At 49.0% G+C, this 21,292-nt stretch overlaps 1 protein-coding gene and 1 pseudogene across 1 annotated transcript in view; one reads left to right on the forward strand and one right to left on the reverse strand.

Moving 5' to 3' along the window:
- The window catches only part of RHPN2 (rhophilin Rho GTPase binding protein 2), a 60,712-nt gene extending 39,850 nt beyond the window's left edge, over nt 1–20,862 (forward strand). Inside the window, exons 6-15 of the mRNA XM_058708234.1 lie at nt 163–287; nt 2,009–2,175; nt 4,474–4,661; nt 5,067–5,223; nt 8,419–8,538; nt 10,198–10,392; nt 12,782–12,858; nt 14,098–14,244; nt 14,556–14,717; nt 19,497–20,862. Of these exons, the coding sequence (XP_058564217.1) occupies nt 163–287; nt 2,009–2,175; nt 4,474–4,661; nt 5,067–5,223; nt 8,419–8,538; nt 10,198–10,392; nt 12,782–12,858; nt 14,098–14,244; nt 14,556–14,717; nt 19,497–19,757 (1,599 nt within the window). The 3' untranslated portion in view covers nt 19,758–20,862. The remainder of the gene's footprint in view (nt 1–162; nt 288–2,008; nt 2,176–4,473; nt 4,662–5,066; nt 5,224–8,418; nt 8,539–10,197; nt 10,393–12,781; nt 12,859–14,097; nt 14,245–14,555; nt 14,718–19,496) is intronic.
- LOC131500067 (sorting nexin-3-like) lies at nt 6,209–7,770 on the reverse strand (annotated as a pseudogene).
- Nucleotides 20,863–21,292: the final 430 nt, after the last annotated feature.

The raw sequence follows: 21,292 nt of genomic DNA on the forward strand, positions 1-21,292 counted from the left end.
CACCACTCCTACCGCTCATGATAGCAGCACTGGGTCCTGGGCTCCATAGACGTGGTTATGTGCGACATCTTCCAGAAAGTGGGGGGGCGAGGGGAGGCAGGCATCAGCTGTGTCCTCACCTGCCCCCCCCGCCATCCCCATCCATGGCTCCTCTCCTTTCAGGCCTGCCGGACGCCCAGCCGGGATGAGGCCGGTGTCGAACTGCTGATGAGTTACTTCATCCAGCTGGGATTTGTGGAGAGCCGATTCTTCCCGCCCACCCGACAGATGGGGCTCTTGTTTACGTGGTAGGTGCCCGGGGTCCCTGCTGCTGTCTTCCCCGTCAGCACCCTAGGGGCTCCTCTGCAACCACAGCCCCCTCTTTCAAGCGGTCCCATTTATACAGGAGAGCCTGGAGACGTGTAGATAAACCGGTGTTTATGAAGGGGACCCAAGGGGAGGAGGCTCCAACAGACCGTGGCTTCTTGCTTCTCAGAACAAGTGAGCCGAGCAGAAGAGGCATTTTTTCGTGCTCATTTTATTGTTGGGGGAACACCGGGGCTCTGAGGTGGAACTAACAAGAAGCAAGATTCTTGTTCCAGATGGGGCAGGGGGTGGGGATCAGGTTTTGTCCCAACGACAAAGGCAGCAAACGGAAATAGATCGGCTCTTAAAACCCTGAGCAGAACATTTGATTCTTCTCGAGAGTTGGTATTTTCGAAGGGTAGTGTCGTTTAACTACTTTGGAGATGCTGTACCTCTTCTCTGAGCGTACTTAGCATGGGCGAAACGGGAGGAAATGCCAAGAGCTACGGGGCATGTTCAGAGCCGCATTTCACCACAGCTGGCGATTAGTGATGCTGTCCTTTTGAATGATCAGGCGGATGACTTTTGCTAAAGATGCCTTAGCTGCCTATTCACAGCGAAAAGGCTGAAAGTGTTTCTCCTCCGTGTTGAATTAGGAGGAAGCTCCACATCTATCTCCTGGTTGACATGTGAACTTTAAAACAAATCCCCAGTCTTTTAGACTTGAGGAAGAATTATGAGGAGTTAGTAACGGCTGTGTTACATTTAGGAGAAGACCTGTATTTTTTTTAATACACCTTATTTTTTAGAACAGTTTTAGGTTCACAGCAAAAGTGAGAGATTTCGGGGCGCCTGGGTGGCTCAGTCCGTTAAGCGTCCGACTTCGGCTCAGGTCATGATCTTGCAGTTTGTGAGTTCGAGCCCCGTGCCAGGCTCTGTGTTGACAGCTCAGAGCCTGGAGCCTGTTTCAGATTCTGTGTCTCCTTCTCTCTCTGCCCCTCCCCTGCTCATGCTCTGTCTCCGTCTCTCAAAAATAAATAAATGTTAAAAAAAAATTTTTTTTTAAAGAGAATTTCCCCTATACCCTCTGCCCCCCACACATGCCCGGGCTCTCCCATTACCACCCAAAGTCCATAGTTAACACTGGGGCTCACTCTTGGTGGGAGGCATTTCATGGGTTTTGGTACATGTATAAGGACACGTATCCATGTTGTACTATGATGCAGAGTAGTTTCACCCCCTTACAATTCTCTGTTCCATCTTTTATCCCTCCCCTTCCCCCACAACCCTGGTGATTCTTCCTGTCTCCATTGTTTGCCTTTTCCAGATTGTCAGATAGATGGACTCGTACAGTATGTAGCCCTTTTTCAGATTGGCTTCCTTTCACTTAGAACTACGCATTCAAGCTTCCTGCATGCCTTCTCACGGCTCGATAACTCATTTCTTTTTATTGCTAAGTGATATCCCACTGTATTGTTGTGCCACAGTTTATTTATCCATTCACTTATGGAAGGACATCTTGGTGGAGAAGCCTTTTTCTTGTGTGAGATTGTGGGCACCTGGTCTTGTGTGAGATCAGACCCATTGTCTTGCTTGGAAACGAATGCTTCATTGCATGTGTGTTTTTGAGTTTCATTCAAGAAATACACTTTGTCCGTTTTCATCCAGAACGGCATTCACTAGCCAAATGATCCGTATTCTCAAAACCGTTTCTTTTAAACAGGTATGACTCCCTCACCGGGGTGCCAGTTAGCCAGCAGAACCTGCTACTGGAGAAAGCCAGCATTCTGTTTAACATCGGAGCCCTCTACACACAGATTGGGACCCGGTGCGATCGACAGACGCAGGCTGGGCTGGAGAGTGCGGTGGACGCCTTTCAGAGAGCAGCAGGTGTGTCTCCGCAAGGGCTGCTGGGATACAGTCCTGGCCCCACCAGCTGGCACTGGGCACTGCAGTGGAAGAGGGTCAGTGGGTCTAACCCGGGCCCACGAGGAGCCTCACAGACCTGCAAGGGCCAGGCAGGTTTCTCTCGCTGGTGTTATCTTCCCACCGAGAGAACTGCTTAATGGCTCAAACCCTGTCGCCTCAGTCTGGGTTTGGCTCATGCACACTGCGAACGAGTCCCGTGGTTAACAATTAATCTTTTCCAAACAGCTGGCCCCGAGGATGGCAGTGAATGAGTTGCTCTTTTGAACACTGTATTTATTGAAGAAGGGAATACGTTCTCTCAAAATAGTGCAAGTGTAGGCTCTTTTCGGTTTTCTTTTATCAGGCGTGGTTCATCACGGCATTTTACTGTCCGTGCCTTTATCGTGTGCCCATTCTGCAAAGCTTGCCTCCCTGAGATTGCTCCTCTCAGCCCTCTGTGAAGCGACACTTAACGCCAGCCTGTAGCGGGGTGGGGGTCACCAGGCTGGGCGCAGCGGGTGGGCCTGGCTCCTGGGTGTCTGAGGGCCCTGCATTGCTCCCCTCCAGCACGGCCTGTGTCTGGCAGACTTGCCCTGAGAAATGGTGGGTGGGACGGCGACACAGCACCGACCACAGCACGACCCCCTCCACTGGCTTCATGTCAGGGTTCATTCCAAGCTGGCCCTTATCACTGCTTTGGGGCATTACTCCCAGCGGAGAACTTTCCGGGTATCTCACTCTGCAAGCCTTTGCCATTTTGGCTGATCGTGAAATTGCTTCTGTTAAAATGACAGATCCCTTGGGATAAAACGACGCGCTAAGGTTCCATGTGGGAGCGGATTTCTTTCACTGTCAGTCCTTTTCTGGGCTCATTTTCTTTCTGAGGAACCTAAAGCAGGTGTGCTTGGTGACCCATCTCTAAGATTACAGCAGTATAGACGACATTAAGCACAAGAACAGAGTGGGAGCAGACCCAGAAAGGAGCAAATAGCCTGCAGCCATTGCCATCGTCCACAGGGCAGCTTATGCTTTGCAACAAAACCAGAGGAACCAGTCAGATGGGATTCATGTCAGGGATTTTATTTCAGCCTGGGGTTGATTGTCAGTGAAGGCTGGGACAGTTAATTTTCCAACCTATAAAAAAGTCAGCTAAGGGCTACAGCGGGAACATTCCCATTGGAGTGGGGGAGTCGATCTTTCCTGAGGTCCTGGGGAAAAGCCCTGAGTTTTGTAATGACCCAGGTGTTCCGTGTGAGCGTGTCCGTCCGAGAGCCCTCCCGTCATCCTGCCTGCTTTCTGCTTTCACCTCCATTAAATGCCTGGTCATGTATGGAATTTCTCACAATTGTCCCAGGTGAGACAGGAACAAACAGGGAGTAGGCTGGTTTCCTTGCTTGATGCAGAGGTAAATGTTTTGGAAAAGGATCCGATGTTTTAAATCGTGGTAAAACATACAAGAGAAAAATGACCGTTGGCAGCCAATTTTAAGTGTTCAGTTCATTGGCATTAAGTACATTCACACTGTTGTGCAACGGTCTGTCGCCAGGACCTTGTCATCTGCCCAAACTGAAACTCTGTCCCCATTGAATACTAACTGTCTATTCCCTTCTGCCCCCAGCCCCTGGCGACCAGCATGCTACTCTCTGTCTCTCTGAATTTGACTCTTCCAGATACCTCATCTCACGGAATCATACAGTGTTTGTCCTTGTGACGGGTTTATTTCACGTAGCGTAACGTCTTCGTCCATGTTTTAGCATGTGTCAGAATTTCCTTCCTTTTTAAGGCTGAAAACTATTCCATCGTATGTACACACCACATTTTGTTTGACCATATGTCGATGGACAATTCTACCTTTTGGCTGTTATGACTAATGCTTCCATGAATGTGGGTGTCTAAGTATCGGTTTCCATTCCTGCTTTCACTTCTTCAGGGTATGTACCTAGGAGTAGAATTGCTGGATCTTACCATGATTGAGACTCAGATTTTTTTTTTAATGTTTTATTTTCATTTTTGAGAGAGACAGAGACAGAGTGTGAACAGGGGAGGGGCAGAGAGAGGGAGACACAGAATCCGACACAGGCTCCAGGCTCTGAGCTGTCAGCCCAGAGCCCAACGCGGGGCTCGAACTCACAAGCCATGAGATCATGACCTGAGCCGAAGTCGGACACTTAACTGACTGAGCCACCCAGGCGCCCTGAGAATCAGATTTTTTAAGATGCTCCCAGATACCAGTGAGAGTAGTATCCCCAACTAATGTGAAAAAAAATTTCCAATTCGTAGGGGTTTTAAATCATCTGAAAGAGACGTTCACTCATACTCCGAGTTATGACATGAGTCCTGCCATGCTCAGTGTGCTGGTCAAAATGATGCTTGCACAAGCCCAGGAAAATGTGTTTGAGAAAATCTGCCTTCCTGGGATCCGGAACGAGTTCTTCATGCTGGTGAAAGTGGCTCAGGAGGCTGCCAAGGTAAGGCGTCCTGGTTCCCGTGACTTCTGGGGGTGGGCAGGATGTGCTGGTGTGGGCCCCCTGGAAGCAGCGGGGGAACAAGCCCGCGGCAGCTTGCCCGTGACCTGGGCAGCGTGCCCGCCCTGGCCAGAGCGCTAGCTTGCATTTTCTTGGCAAGTGTGGCGTTTTAGATACGGATCACTGATTTCATCTGCAGCTTAGCCTAAAAACCAGCATAATGACAGTTGCCTGATCTCCCTGTTAACTATGACACCGAAAGAACGAGGCACCCTTGGAGCTGCTCCCAGATTCTGGAGCGGCCTCCAGCAGGGCCGCTCTGTAGAAGAAAGGGCTCTTTTTCTGCGCCCTGGGTGCGTGAGCACCCCTGTGCCAGGCTTCCCGTTCCCAGCGTTCCTTCTGTTTCAGGTCGGGGAAGTCTATCGGCAGCTGCATGCGGCCATGAGCCAGGCACCGGTGAAGGAGAACATCCCCTACTCCTGGGCCAGCCTGGCCTGTGTGAAGGCCCACCACTACGGAGCCCTGGCCCACTACTTTGTAGCCACGCTTCTCATTGATCACCAGTGTAAGGCTTGTGGGCTTGGAGGCTCTGGGCTTTGGTCTGGGTTGTGCTTCTGGGACATTGTGAGCTGAGCGAGAGCTGCCTGCCTCTCTGGAGATGCTCACAGCCTGGGGGCCCGTGTGGGATTAGGGGCTGTACGTTCCCGTTGTGGAGGAAGAGGGGTCGTGCGGTTCTGCCTGAGATGGAGCAGACAGCTCCTAGGAGAGGACTTTTCCCCTGGAGGTGAGCCCAGGGTTAACATCAGTGAAACACTCCCCTGGGCACCGCATCCAAGGGGATGCCCCCAAGCTCAGTATTCAGGATGATCTTTGGATGTGGTATTTTATTTTATTTTATTTTATTTTATTTTATTTTATTTTATTTTATTTTTCAGTGCATATCAGAAATGCATTTTTATTTTTACTTGAAAACAAATTTTTAGACAAATGATTTTAGTCTATAAATTGGATTTTGTTTTTGTACAGAATATAAAGATTTCCCTCACTGATCTTCCATGTGAAGGGTATTACAAGCCTGAAGGGAGATACTTTTCGCACACAAGTGTATATCTCACACGTAGGGGACTGGAAACCAATGGGGTAGTGCTTCTAACCATAAATTAGGACAAGTGACATCACATATTAAAAAGGGGTAAGAGAAATATTCTAGTTAATCAGATTCAAGAAGCAAACAGGACACAAAAACTGCGCAGATAAGACGAAGTCAGTAACTTTAGTTAGGATTCTGCAGATTATGCTGGAGTAACAGGTTTGTGGGGTTATAGTGTGTACCACATGACAACAGCAAGAAAGAGCCAGAAAGGCTGGAACAAGGGATTTTCACTAAAGCAAATTAACTTCTTGTCAACTGCCAAAACCAAACAAAACAAGACTGAGCATATGCATGTTAGTATACTGAAGGCATGTTATACCCGTTTCCGTGCAGCGTGCTAAAAGTGAGATAGGACCTCTTCACTGGTGCACACGAATCATTAATAGTCAACGGAAAGTTGTTTTGTTTGTGTTTTTTGCCCCTTCTCACCAAATTTCAGGCATGTCTTGTTTTAGATGGAGTATAGCCTTTATCTATAATTTCGTCCTGTAAAAACATGTGAAGACAACGTTCATTCTGTGCCAGAGGATGACCAGCGAGCTTGTTTATAAACTGCCCCAGCCCTCGCTTCCTTTCTTCAATAAAATTATCATCAAATATTCCATCATCTCCTCTGAAAGGAAGCTGACGCAAAAATGCTTTTCCAGGCAGCGGGGGGACTACAACCTTGCTCTCTCTTTCTAATTCACTTTGCACCCACTCAACGTCACTGTATCTTCTAATAGTAGATTCCTTCAGCTTGAAAATAGGCAGCTTTGTCTTGACCCTGATTTCGTCGGTGGTGAAGCGGCCCTGGCCGACCCCCACCGTCTGCGGGTTGCTCACATCGTTCTCGAGAAGTTGCTGGGCGGCCCGTAGGCATCATTCGGGTTCTGGGGCTTGGTGATCAGCCGCCCAGTGTCCGCCATGGTCTCCGCGATTTCGCTGCTGCAGCTGCCGCCCTGGATGTGATATTTTGAATGAATCAAAACCAGAGCACCTGAGTGGCTCAGTTGGTTAAGTGTCCGACTCTTGATTTTGGCTCAGATCATGATCTCACGGTTTGTGAGATCGAGCCCCATGTCGGGCTCTGCATTGACAGCAGGGAGCCTGCTTGGGATCCTCTCCCTCTCTCTCTGCCCCTCCCCTGCTCACAAGGGGGATTCTCTCTCTCGTGCATGCAAAATAAATAAACATTTAAATGAATCAAAACTAATGCAAAAAACATATAATCCATGGCAATCCAAATTTTCTTTATTTTTTTAATGTTTATTTTTGAGAGAGAGAGAGAGACACACACATAGAGTTTGAGCGGGGGAAGGACAGAGAGAGAGAGGGAGACACAGAATCTGAAGCAGGGCTCCAGGCTCTGAGCCGTCAGCACTGAGCCCAATGTGGGGCTCGAACTCACAGGCTGTGAGATCATGACCTGAGCTGAAGTCAGACACTTAACTGACTGAGCCACCCAGGTGCCCCAATGGTGATCCATATTTTAAATAGAGACTACAGATCAATAACAATGCTGTGCTGAGCTACACTGGAAACTGAGGCAAAGAGGAATTTTGATGTTTCTTCATTATGCATTTTTTAGCATTAATTTTGATATTTAAAAAATTGCATTAAACTATCATGTCTTCTGATTGATGAGTTTTGGATGCCCTCTTACATTTTTAGCCCAAGCAAGGTGTCTTGCTCTCCTCACCCTAGTCTTGGCTCTGATCTGAGGTCAGATGGGACTTCTGTTGTCATTACTTCCAATCAAAGTAGCCCTCCAAAGTAATGAAAAGGACCACCTCTGGAGCCACACTGCCTGGGTTCCTATCACAACCTGCCATTTACTAGCTGTGTGGTCTTAGTTAATTTCCTTAATTTTCTGTGCCTTAGTTTTCTCACCTATAAAATGGGGATATGAAGAAAACCTATCTCATAGGGCACTTGGGAAAACCAGGTGCCTGTGTGCAAAGCTAAATAGTCCCTCATATCTAGTGGACGCTCGGGAAATGGTAGCTGCTACTGCCAGTGTTAATGTAGAGTCTATTAGACCGGATAAGTCACGTAAACCAATAGAAAGAACGACACTTTGGTAATTGCGGTAGAAACACAAATGAGGCAGCAGTTGGACTCCTTGGTGAGGTCACGGAAGGCTTCTCAGAGGTGGTGACGTTTGAGTTGGCCTTTGAACTCTGAGGAAGACTTTTGCGGCTGAGCAAGGAGGAAAAGGACAGCCAGAGCAAGAACGCTAGCTGAGCTGGGGAAGGGAGGCCGGAAGTGTTGAGGTGGTGAGGTTAGAGAGGGGACACGTGCCAGGGAGGGTGCAGGCGGGGAGGCCACCAGAGGTCTGAGGCGGGGCTACGCTAGAAGTTTCCGTGAGGTGGGGGAGTTGGAGGAGTTGGGGGCCCAGAGCCAAACCATGAGCCCCCAGAGTGTGCCTGGCCCCGGGTACGCAAAGTAGCCAAGGGTGTGTCCAGGGGCAGAAAGACCTATCGTCCCAAGTGCCTTGTAAAACTGGAGAAGGAAGACTGGAGACGTGGTTGAGAGAGATCTCCCTAAGGGGTCTTCGGCACCGTCTCCAGAGTCTGTGGCCGCGTCTGTGTCAGGAAGGGATTTACCCTGTGGCTTCCATTGCAGTGAAGCCTGGCGCAGACGAGGACCATCAGGAGAAGTGCCTGTCCCAGCTCTATGACCACATGCCGGAGGGACTGACGCCCTTGGCCACGCTGAAGAACGGTCACCAGCGCCGACTGCTGGGTACGTGTCGCCTGTCCTGCTCACAGGGCCCCGGACAGGTCCCCGGGGCAGGGCTCAGAGAGCAGGGCATCCTGAGTCGTCACGGCCACTGTGGATCAGTTATCATGAGGCACATTCTGAAGACTCAACAGGCTTCTGGAACCGTGTTCTCGCAGGTTCTGTGAGGGCCCAGGCCAGAGCTTTGACCATCTTCCAGAGCCCTAGAGGTCCAGGGCTGGCCCTGGGTCATCCAAATGTAGAAGGACGTGTCTGTTAACTTTCTTCTGTCACACCTAAGAACTGGTGATGAATCGTCCTAGTTTGGCCCCTGCCAAGTCTCAGAGTGAAGATCTCTTTTCACGTGTGAAGCTGAATTCCTCTCCTACCCAGACCTGCCCTCGTCTCATCTCCTCGGTGGCAACTCCAGCCTTCTAAGTGCACAGGCCAGAAACCTGGGGCTCACCTTCTGCCTCCAGTTTTCTTTCTCATCCCACATTTGATTGGCAGATCCTGTTGACTCTCCCTAGAAAACACGTCCCAGATCTGACCACTTCTTAGCTACCACCCTGGTCCAAGCCACACGTATGATGTGCTTACTTAACAAACATCGACTCCCTTCAGCCTCACACAACCCTGTGACGTAGGTATGGTCCACTTTATAGTTGAGGAAATAGAGACCCAAAGGGCTCATAACTGGTCCCCCTGCTTTCCCTTTGCTCCTTCATAGTCAGTTCACATGAGGCCTCTGTTCATACCCTAATGGGCTCCCATCTCACCCAGAGTAGGGGCAGAAGCCTTCACCCTGCACTGGTAAGGCTGGACATGGTCTGACCCCTGCTGTCTCTGGCCTCATAGTTCCTGTCTTTTGCTCTGGCCCTCTCCCTCCAGCCATACCCTCAAGCTCCTTGTTACCCTTGAACACATAATAGGCTTAGTCTTGCCCCAGGGCCTTTGCACCTGCTGTTCCTGCTTTCAGGAGTGCTTTCCCGTGATATCCTATGGCTGCTCCCTTGCCTCCTTCGGGGCTCTACTCAGAAGTCACCTTCGGGGCACCTGAGTGGCTCAGTCCGTTAAGCGACTGACTTCAGCTCAGGTCATGATCTCACGGTTCGTGGGTTCGAGCCCCACGTCGGGCTCTGTGCTGACAGCTCAGAGCCTGGAGCCTGCTTCAGATTCTGTGTCTCCCTCTCTGCTCCTCCCCCACTCTCACTCTGTTTCTGGCTCTCAAAAATAAATAAACATTCAAAAGTAAAACTGAAAAAGGTACCTTCCAAAAGGCCTTCCCAGATCACCCATCAGAGAAGAGCAACTCTTTGTTCCCGGTCTTCTTTTGCTGTATCTGCTACCTGCCCTGCTTTATTTTTCTCCATAACCTCATTGCCACACGGTCCCCTGCCTGTTTCTTTGCTCCTTCGTGATCTCTCTTCAACCACTAGCACATAAACTCTGTGACGACAGAGGCTAGTTTTTGTCTGCTGCTTTATCTCTACCGCCTAGAACACGTGGTAACTATTTGCTCAATGGATGTTTTATAGACCTGAGTGAGCCGTCCGGGCAGATCCTTCAGCAAAGAGAAGGTCCACCTTTCTGGGCTGGTGCTGGGGCACTTTGGCTCTCCCTGACACATTCACACTGCACTTTGGGACGCTGATGTCACGGGGGGTGCTTTTCTGTCGGCAGGCAAGTCCCACCTGCGCAGAGCCATTGCCCACCACGAAGAGTCTGTGAGGGAGGCCAGCTTGTGCAAGAAACTTCGCCACATTGACGTGCTCCAGGAGGTGCTGTCCGCAGCACACCAGCGCTCCCGGCTCAAGTACACTCAGCACCAAGAGGACGATGAGCTGCTGAACTTGATGGATGCCCCTGACATTATCTGTGAGTGGCCTGGGAGCCCGTTTCTCCGGGGGCATGGCCTGTGTGTGCTCATCTTGGAAGGCTGGGGCAGACCCTGCTGTGTGCTGGGTACTGCTCTCACCCTGGAGTTATCTGCTGCTCACGCAGCGCGGGGCCTTCTTTATGGTCGTTGTAGCATGTGACTCCTTTCTGCCCCTCAGCGTGCCCCCTTGGTGTCCGGGCGCCCTGCTGCCTGGCTTGTCTTCATCTCCTTCACGACCCCCTTGGCTGACTGTTCTTGCCCAATCCCACCCACCCCTCAGGCATTCTTGAGAGTCTGCTCTCGCTGCTTTGCCTCATCCAGATGCCTTTCCTTAAAGTCGCACAAGCTCCCCGGGGCTCCAGCCGTCCCCTGTGGTCAGGAGACCTCGGAAACTACCTCCGCCTTGGTGTCTTTGCTACACCCCACGCCCCACAGTCCCTCTGCCTTCTGGGAGTGCCCTTTGCTGTGTCTTCTACCTCCGGCTCCATGGTTTTAAAGCCAAAGGCTTCCATATTCCCTTTCCTATGCTTGCTCTTTCCTGGTCTCTACATCCTTTAGCCATGCCAACATTTTCTCTCATTCTTTTTGTAGGACAACAAATCATTCTTATTATGAAATGAGAAGTAAATATAGTGGAATCAGGGGATGTGGGGAAAATTTTTACCTTGACAGTGAAAATGCTTCAAAACCTAGTTTATCGTGTGCGTGGGTGTGTGTGGTAAGAACACTGAAGATCTGTCCTCCCAGCAAATTTCAAGTATACAGTATAGTGTTAGCTCTAGTCCCCCCGCTGTGTGTTAGATCTCTAAAACCTCCTCATCTCGCGGGACGGGACATTTGTACACTCGGACCAACGTTACCTCGCCCCCACCGTCACCCACCGTTCTCTCTCTGCTTCTGTGAGTTCAAGTGAGATCACACACCGCCAACACTTTCTGAGCATTTCCAAGGGATTCATTACCGTCCTGGGCTCAGGAGGATGGAGGCATTTTGGACAGTCGTTGCTGCCCTTGGTGGGGGAGGGGGGGGGGGAGAGGGGGTGGTTGTCGGTTCTGCCCCAGGAGGTGGGGGTTGGGAGGCCCCTCTGAGAGGTGACTTGACGGTGAAGGGATGACAGGATCTTTCGAGGAGTTGGGGGGAGGTGGCCCAATCGAGAGAACCTCCTTTGTCCATACTTCCTTCCACCCCACTTCCTACACCTCGGTCCCTAGTCTGTTAAAGTTCCACCCCAATTTCCGGGGACCAGTTCCTGAGAGATGGAGCCCTGCGCAAGCTGGAGCCCGGGCTTGTCTGTGGTAACGCTGGCTGGTACCTACTGAGCACTTGAGGTCTGCCAGGCACAACAGTGAGCACCCTATATATACGGAATCTCCTTCAACTCTTCCTCCAACTCTTTAGGGAGGCACTGGTATTGCCCTCATCTTAAAGATGAGGCAGTAAAGGCTTAGGGAAATCAGAGTCTTTGCCCCGGGTGACCAGGCTGGCAGGTGGAAGCAGGCATGGTGCCCTGTGATTCTCCTTCATGGACACTGGCTCCCTCCTTGGCCCCCGTGTCCACACAGTGTACTGCGTGGCCAGGAAGTAGAGACATCACCTCCACGGAGGGAGTGGGGGAGCGCGGCTCCTGGGGAGGCCGCCCAAGGCTGGTGGTGCCACTCTGGGAGTGGATGAGCACCCCGTCCGAGCCCGACACTGAGTCAGGCACTTTGTGAGAAGCCACAGGGCCATCTTGTGAATAGAGGGGTGTGTTCTGTCTCGGCAGGGCCAGGCTTCTTCCCCAGGTTTCCTTTGTATACTGCTCTTCATGTATTCTTGGCCTGCTCTGGGATCCTTTGTCAGGAACTGCCTAGCCTCATGGTAAGAGTTGGCGTGAGTGTCCCATGAATGTGATGGTGGAGATTTAAGCTATCAGTGGACGCAACCGGGCAAACCGACGTCCCCCTGAAATCCTCATATCCCACATTAATGATGAAAGGAGGAAGCTCATCTCACCCGGGACTCTGTGCTGGGTCCTTCCTTCTGTAACAGCCACCCCTGAAATGTAGACTACTTCTCGGTCGGGTTTCCCGAGTGCCAAAGGAAGTCCGCTAGAATATAAACACACTCCTCGAAGGCAGGGGATGTGTCTTGATTGTCACTGGTCTGTCCCAGCCCCAGAGTGAGGTATGGCTCACAGTAGGTGCCCGGATGGAAGGTGCAGCTGACACTGGGCCAGGGGGTTGACAGTCCCTCTTCTGTACCACTTGTCTAGACCAAGAGGAAGGCCAGGTGACTAGGAGAAAGGTTTGCTCCCTCTTCCCTTCAGAGAGAAGACTTAGACCTGAGTTTTCAAGGGTAACTTTCAATTATAGAAACATTTACGCTTTCACTTCTAATGTTCTTTTCCAGCTAAGACTGAGCAAGAGGTTGAAATTATATTGCCACAGTTCTCCAAGGTGACAGCAACAGACTTCTTCCAAAAGCTGGTATGTTGAATGCTTATTCCGTGATGACTCAAGGGGACAGCTCATATAGGCTGCAAGTATATAAAAGGCTATTTTTAGGTAACTATATTTTTTTTAATTGGAGACTTGATATAGTTTTTGTTAAGATGACTTTAAAAAAAATTTTTTTTAATGTTTGAGAGAGAGAGAGAGAGAGAGAGACAGAGTGCCAGCAGGGGAGAGACAGAGAGAGAGGGAGACACAGAATCCGCAGCAGGCACAGAGCCCAACGCAGGGCTCAAACTCATAAGCCTCAAGACCATGACCTGAGCCGAAGTCAAACAGTTAACCAACCGAACCACCCAGGTGCCCATAAGATGACTTTTTATTTATTTATTTATTTATTTTTTTTTTTTAATTTTATTTTTGGGACAGAGAGAGACAGAGCATGAACGGGGGAGGGGCAGAGAGAGAGGGAGACACAGAATCGGAAACAGGCTCCAGGCTCCGAGCCATCAGCCCAGAGCCTGACGCGGGGCTCGAACTCACGGACCGCGAGATCGTGACCTGGCTGAAGTCGGACGCTTAACCGACTGCGCCACCCAGGCGCCCCAAGATGACTTTTTAAAGAACATTTTCTTTAGGGGTGCCTGGGTGGCTCAGTCGGTTAAGCATCCGACTTCGGCTCGGGTCATGATCTCGTGGTCCATGAGTTCAAGCCCTGCGTCAGGCTCTGTGCTGACAGCTCAGAGTCTGGAACCTGTTTCAGATTCTGTGTCTCCCTCTCTCTCTGACCCTCCCCCGTTCATGCTCTGTCTCTCTCTGTCTCAAAAATAAATAAATGTTAAAAAAAAATTTTAAAGAACATTTTCTTTAAAATATATTGGATATTTTAGAGAAAATGGCAGTTGGATGTTCCTGTGTGACTGCTGTAGCATGTATTATCCCAGACGCTGTCATTAGTCTCTGAGCAAGGCCAGGTGACATCTGCAAGGACAACAAGGTGACATTTCCCGTAGCTTTCATTTTTTTAAATGAAAGAGAGAGAGAGTGTGTGAGCAAACGGGGAGGGACAGAGAGAGGGAGAGAGAGAATCCCAAGCAGGCTCCGTGCGCTCAGCCCAGAGCCTGACATGGGGCTCGAACTCACAAACCGCGAGATCATGACCTGAGCGGAAATCGAGAGTCGGACGCTTAACCAACTGAGCCAGCCAGGAGCCCCTCAGCTTTCAAGTGCTTGATTCAGCCTTCGGATCCTGCACCTAACGATGCTGTTCCGCAGGGCCCCCTGTCGGTGTTTTCGGCGAACAAGAAATGGACACCTCCTCGCAGCATTCACTTCACTGCAGAAGAAGGGGATTTGGGGTTCACCTTGAGAGGAAACTCCCCAGTTCAAGTCCACTTCCTGGACCCTTACTGCTCTGCTGCGGTAAGTGTGTGCCACCGTAGATGGGGAGCAAAACTTACTGGTATCTTTGCAAGCAGTCAAACAGGCCAAACAGAAAGAAAGCTGCCCAAACAAATATATCTGGGTGTATGAATGAATTTAGGGTTCCTCTCTGTAAAAAGACAGACCGTGTGAAAGTCCTCTCATGGGTCTTACCCAGAGAGCAACGGATTCATGCATGCTGTCTTGAAGCAGACTTATGCAAATACCTGTGTTGTTAATGCACTTGGGAACCGATCCAGGGGTTGGAATGAACAGAACACTGACCTTCATTTAAATCCTGCTGTGTGTAGCTGGCAGGAGCCAAGGAAGGGGATTATATTGTGTCCATTCGAGACGTGGATTGCAAGTGGCTGACGGTGAGCGAGGTCATGAAACTGTTGAAGGGCAAGGGCAAGGGCAAGGACGACGTGGAGATGAAGGTCGTGAGCTTCCTGGACTTCACCTCGTCCATGGTGAGTGCTCACACCCCGACAGGAAACAGCAGCGCAGAGTGGGGTTGGTGTGAGTCCAGCCCCAGCTGTGTCAGCAGACCCTCCACCGCCTGCCTGCATCGGTGACCTGCCCCAGACACCCTGGGCCAGAGATCGCTGGAAAACTAAAAAATGGTGTACATAAAAGAACCACTTATTTTTCTGATTAAGTTATTTGTTACAAAAGTCATATGTACTTATGGTAAAAAAAAATACTCAAATGCTACAGAAGGGCACAAGACGATGTGTGGAAGTCCCTCCCCACACGTCAGAGGCAGTGCTGGCTGTTCCCCGTGAGATCTTGGGAAGTGTTTGATGCCTGTGCACATTCACGTGTGCAGTTATAGCCTTCGTGCTCCCTCAGCAGGAGAAACCATGTACATTCTCTTCCACACTTGGTCACATTTAATTATGGGCCTTTGACTCTTCCCTCTATGACAGGGTTCGTTCTTCAGGTGTTGGCAGGGCATCCTGTGTGTAGGCCCTTCCTAGGTGGTGGAGCTCCAGCTAAACCAGGCTGATGAGGTCCCTGCCCCCAGAATGCTGGCCCTAAATAAGCAAATAAGTGGTTGTGATTTTTGATAAGTGTGGTACAGAAAATAAACTGTGTATCGCAACAGAACGATTGGAGGCGGGGAGAGGCTCCTCTAGGCAGGGCTTGCACAGAGACGTGAGTGACAGGGATGAGCCAGCCATTTGAGGAGGCGCGAGAGGAGCATTCTGGGCAGGGGGATCGACAGGTGCAGAGTCCCTGTAGCAGGAAGAGGCTTCTGCTAGAGGAACAGAAAGAAGGCCTCTCAGTTGGAACGTGGTAACAAGGGAGGGAGTGGCAGGAAATGAGATGGGAGGGAGGCAGGGCCCCACTGGCAGTGGTGGGAGTTTGGAAGCCAGTGAGCCTCTCAAGAAAGGGAGTGATGTGTATTTGAGAAGGACATCTGGTTGCCTGGAGGGTGGCCGCAGCGGAAGCTGGCTGTAGCACGTGTGCGGGCCAGCGACGTGAGCACCTTACACTAGGGTGGGTGACGACAGAGGTGGAGGGAGGTGCGTGCCCCTGAGATGTATCTTTGTAGGTAGAGCTGACAGGGGTTTGTAGATGATCTGTGTAGAAGGCGTCATGGAAAGGAAAATGACCGCTCAGTTTGGGGCTTGAACAAAGGCACCATTTTTTCGTAGTGATGGGGAACGGGGGCCAGGGGCGAGGGAGGTAGAGAAGAGAGAAAACAAAGAGATGTACCTTGAATGTTTCACACGTCAAATGTAGATGTGAAGTAGGCGGCTGGATGTTCAAATCTTCAGTGCAAGGGAGAAAAGTCAGACCTAGAAATATCTGAGAATCACCAACATAGAGATGATATTTAAACCCGTTCAGAGACTAAATGGAATTGCCCACGAGGGTCTGAGGGTCAAGGACTAATCCACGAGACACCGCAGGCATCTGGAGGTCAGTTAGAAGAGAAGTGGTAGCAAAGGAAGTTGCGAGGGGAGCATTTGGAGAGATAGGATAAAGAAGTTTCTGGAATCAAGGAGAGAACGGTTGGTTGTGTAGGATACAGTTAAGAGGTGGAGAGGGAGGGAGGCGGAGCCGTGTCTATTATTATTTGGCAGCCGGACAAAAGGACACTTTTCATGGAGAGATGGCAACAGAACTCTGATTAGCGAGGGCTGGAGAGTGAATGGATCCGGTGATTCCTTTGATAAGAAATGTCCAGAACAGGCTAATCCACAGAAACACAATGTAGACTAGTGGTTGCCAGGGGTTGGGTGTCAGGGAATGGGGAATAACTACTGATGGGTACAGGGTTCCTTTCTGGAGGGCAAGGACACGTTCTGAAATCCCACGGTGGTTCCACAACCCTGAATATGCTCAAAACCACAGAATGGTGTTAAAGTGGTGAATTTTATGGTACGTGAATTATGTCTCCATTTAAAAATGAAAGAAGATGAAGTCGAGGGACTCAGTGAGCATCTTGGAGAAGGGATCATGAGAAATGGAGTTTTTAGGGGCAGAGCCATAGAATTGCAGGACAAGGGATCAGGGTCCCAACCAGAAACAAAAGAAGTTTGTCCAAAAGAAGGATAAATAAAAGAGCTGGGCTCAGGACCAGAGATGTCGTGATGGTGGTGGGGAGTTGCACAGCACAAGACGTAGCTGTACAAGGAGAAGGGCTTATCTTTCCATCCTATAACTTTGAACCAGGCCCATGAAAGTGCTGAGGTCGGAGTAGAAAAGCAAGGATTCGAGACTCAGACGTGCTGGAATGGACTTCTGGCTTTACTGCCAGTGGAATGACTGACCTTAGGCCTCAGGGAATGGTTCTGAGCTGCAGGAAAGTGGGGCGGGGGTGGGGGGCAGTGCCAGCATGGGATGCATTTCCATTCACAATAGGTGTTTAATAACCGTGATAGTTATTCTTTTCACCCGCAAGGCCTTAGACAATAGCAACTGAGCTCTGTTTTTAATTGCTTTTGCTTCAAACACAACCAGATAATGAGAACAATAAAGCCCATGCCCTGGTTGGACTGGTGACCTGCTCCCCCACTCTCTGAGTTGTGGGGACCCCCGGCACTCCTCCGTGGAGCGTTATTTGGAACACTACTGATGTAGCAGAGACCCCAGCCCTGGAATCAGGCTCTGTCTGCTACTAACCAGCTGTGTGGCCTTCGGCAGGTTACTACCCTCCTTAGGACTGTTTCCTCATTGGTATAAAGTGGGACGGATGCAGTGGTTTCAGACTGGGCTCCGTTAATGCTGTGAGTCAGGGGGGTGCCCCAGGAATATTTGGGATGGGCAGTGGGGAGCATGCTGCTGGAGGCCAAGACAAAAAGGGAATGGCAGAAAGGGGGCAGACATTGGGGTGCAATCTGGGAGGGGGACAGGAAAAAGGGAAGCTTTTCAAAGGCGGTGGTGGTGTAGGTGTATACAGATAACACAGCAACTGTGTGCCGGGAGGCAGGAGTGCAGGAAGGAAGCACACCCAGAGGGCGGGGGAGATCCAGGCGCACAGAACTGGTCTTCAGGGGCAGATGCTATTAAGGAACGCAGTATCAGGAGGACGTGTGTGGGGCGTCAGGAGACCTCCAGAAGGAATGAAATTGGTAGGATAATGTGCCAGGGATTGAGGTGCCCAGTAGGGGTTTGGGGTCAGGGTTAGAACGCCAAGGGAAGCCAGCTGGCTCGGTGGCTGTTCCCCAGTAACGTGCAGCCATTTGAGTGCAGGCCTGGGGGGAGGCAGAGGGTAGAGTTTCACTAGACTTGGCATTTGTTGGTTGAACTATGGCAGAGGAGAGGGAGTCTGTAAGGCAGTGGTTGTAAAGATGGATAATGGACTCTAAGCAGGTTAAAGTTGAGAAATGTTTGCGGGCATCACATCTACATCCAGGACAGTTTGTTATTGGTTTTCATTAAAAACAGTGTGTAGTGTGTATGTCTTGTAGAGTATGGAGGGATTAAATGGCAGTTTTATAGAAAAGAGGCATCTTCATCCAAAGGAGCCAGACTCCAGAGTGAATACCCTTCTTTATCGTCCCATCTCTCAAATCCCGATTTCTATTATGAACAGTGTACCCCACCACTTTAGATGTGTTGTATGTATATTTAAAGGCCTGATCCCAGCGCCTGGAACATAGTAGATGTTCAGTAAACACTTGAACTTAGCAACCTCAATGTCAGGCGGACCTTCGAAGCAGGTGATAACCCGCATGGAAGGTTACAGAAAGCAAGCGTCTTCAGATGTCTTAAGTGAGCCCTGCGCAATCTTTTAAAAGTTGATAGTAGTGCTTCTGGGTACAGAGTTTCAACTGGGGAAGATGAAAGGGTTCTGGAGACGGTTGGTGGGGATGGCTGAACAACCGTGTGAATGTGCTCCGTGCCACCAAACTGTACCCTTTAGTGTGGTTAAAATGGTCAGTTTTCTGTTATGTATATTTATTTCATCCGTTTAAAAGATAGGGGGAAAAGCTAATTAGCATCTTCACCATGGATTCTAGATGGTCAAGAGGACGGAGTTGATTTACACTGGCTAGCCTGGACTGAAGTCCAGTGTTCATTAGGTGAAGAAAGCAAGAGGCAGACCGGTGGGTCACGTATTCCTTTTAAGGAAGGACAATGGTCACTAGTATGTGCACACAATACCTGTATATGAACATTATCTCTAAAAGAGTAACAGAAATAGTGGTTACTTCAGGGGAGAGGCCTGGAAGCCAAGGTAGGAGGGATACCTTCTGTTCGGTATATACATTTCCATATTTTTGGCCATGAGCATGTATTACTTTTACAAATAGAGTAAGAACCTTAAAAAGTGAGTAGTGGTCCCTCGCCTAAATTACTACTAGTGAGTCTGTTCCTTAAAAATTGTCCTTGTTTTGGGGTACCTGGGTGGCTCAGTCGGTTGAGCGTCTGACTTCAGCTCAGCTCATGATCGCACAGTTTGTGTATTCAAGCCCCGCGTCGGGCTCGGTGCTGACAGCTCAGAACCTGGAGCCTGCTTCGGATTCTGTGCCTCCTCTCTCTTTGCCCCTGCCTCACTCACGCTCTGTCTCTCTCCACCTCTCAAAAATGAATAAATGTTAAAAAAATAAAAATAAAAATAAATTGTTCTTGTTTTTAAGAACCTAATCCTATGTAAGTGTTAGTCACCTGGGTTTCAGAATTACATCAGGTTAATTGCCGAGAAGATGCCGTAAGAGCAGAATTTTGCCATCAATTGTTTAGCAGCTGTCTGGAGGATTTCTAACACCATTTTTCTTCTTTCCTATGCGCAGCATAATAAGTGTGCGACGTACTCTGTGGGCATGCAGAAAACCTACTCTATGATCTGCTTAGCCATAGACGATGATGACAAAACTGATAAAACCAAGAAAATCTCGAAGAAGCTTTCTTTTTTGAGTTGGGGCACCAACAAGAACAGACAGAAGTCAGCCAGCACCTTGTGCCTCCCGTCGGTTGGGGTTGCGAGGCCTCAGGTCAAGAAGAAGCTCCCCTCGCCCTTCAGCCTTCTCAACTCGGATAGTTCTCTGTACTAACGTGAGCAAACAGAAACGTTCAGGCTCCTAACGCCAACGTCTCTGGTGCTGACCATGCCTTCCTATTTGTGCCACAATAGAAAGTGTCTCAATATTCGCAAATCTCCTTTTCTCACTGGGTAAACTTACAACTGGTAGGTCTTCGTGAATGCAAGTCACAAGAAACCTCTAGAAATTTCGGGGGGGGGGGGGTCACCGTATTGCTGCAAGTTATTTATTATATAAAGTATTGTAAATAGAACAGCGTTGAAAGTACGGCTATTTTTAATGGCTACAGTTACAGCTTATTGTTACTATCTGAATTAAAGGGGGTTACCTCTGTTGCTGTCCTACTTGTCATCGTGTCCAGGCTTAGGTAACAGATCATTCCTTAACTCAGAATTCAGATGACCCCCCCCCCAATTAAGGCAGGTCAAGGGATTATAACGATTGACTAAGGTAATATAACTCAGAAGTATTCCAAACAACTGCTTCCTAAGGGGAATTTGTGAATCTGAAACGACAAGATTTTATGATTATTTCTACGTAATATGAATGCTGTTTCCAGATAAAGTCTAGTGCCAAATTTGTCACAACTTACTAGACAAAAACAAACCACACAATCTGGGAGCATTGTTGCTTCTGGTTTGATGTCATTAACCAGCTGCTAACACAGTAGCAGTGTTAGACGGGGATGCTATCTACAAGGTAGACGATATACTGTTTGATACTCAAAACATTTTTCTGTTTGTTTAAAGTAGGAAGTACATAATTGTATATTTTAAGAGTCTAAGATGGGTTGGAAACATTTTATCAGGTAAAGGTGTAAATGATTCTAGTTTAAATCTCTGTTTGACTTGTTTTTACCCGTCTATCTCTCTTGCTCACAAGTTGGATGACACCGTGATTCTAGTAAGATTCACGGTTGACATAGTTTAAGTTCTATAGCTTAAAAAAAAAAAAAAAAAAGCATTGAAATCTATTTTTGAGAATTAATAAGAACTTAAATATTTTCTAGTGTGCAATATCAAAAGGGAAGCAACCACATTTGGGAAAGTGTATCTGTCCACTGCTGTTAGGGCCATTTTTGTATAAATATTTAAATAAACACATTCATTTGCCTGAATTAATGTTTTTTACATTTTTTCCCACTTATATTTCACTCCTCTTTCAAACGGTTTCTACCCTAACGCACAAAACTTTCCTGTTGTTCGTCTTTTTTTTTTTTTTTTTTAATAATGACTGACACCACAAAACAGGATTTAGGGAGCTTTCAGGTTATCTCAGCATCTTTGAAAACATATGTGCATCTTTAATTGCATTTATTTTTTGAGTGGCTGATTGTACCTTTTGATCCCCACCACTAGCTCTCCTCTCTGGATGCACCTGCCCCTGCCATTTTCCTTTATATCTTCCCACTGTTGGGCTATACATTTGCAAACACATTCTTTACCCGTCTCATACACACTGGCTTTTTATCTTTAAAAGGGACTTCCAAACTCCAGGCTGTGTTCAGAAGGCATGCTCCGTGGCTATAAACAAACCGTGGCTACCAG

Source organism: Neofelis nebulosa, chromosome 17 (assembly GCF_028018385.1).
Source record: "Neofelis nebulosa isolate mNeoNeb1 chromosome 17, mNeoNeb1.pri, whole genome shotgun sequence".
Classification (NCBI taxonomy): Eukaryota; Metazoa; Chordata; class Mammalia; order Carnivora; family Felidae; genus Neofelis; species Neofelis nebulosa.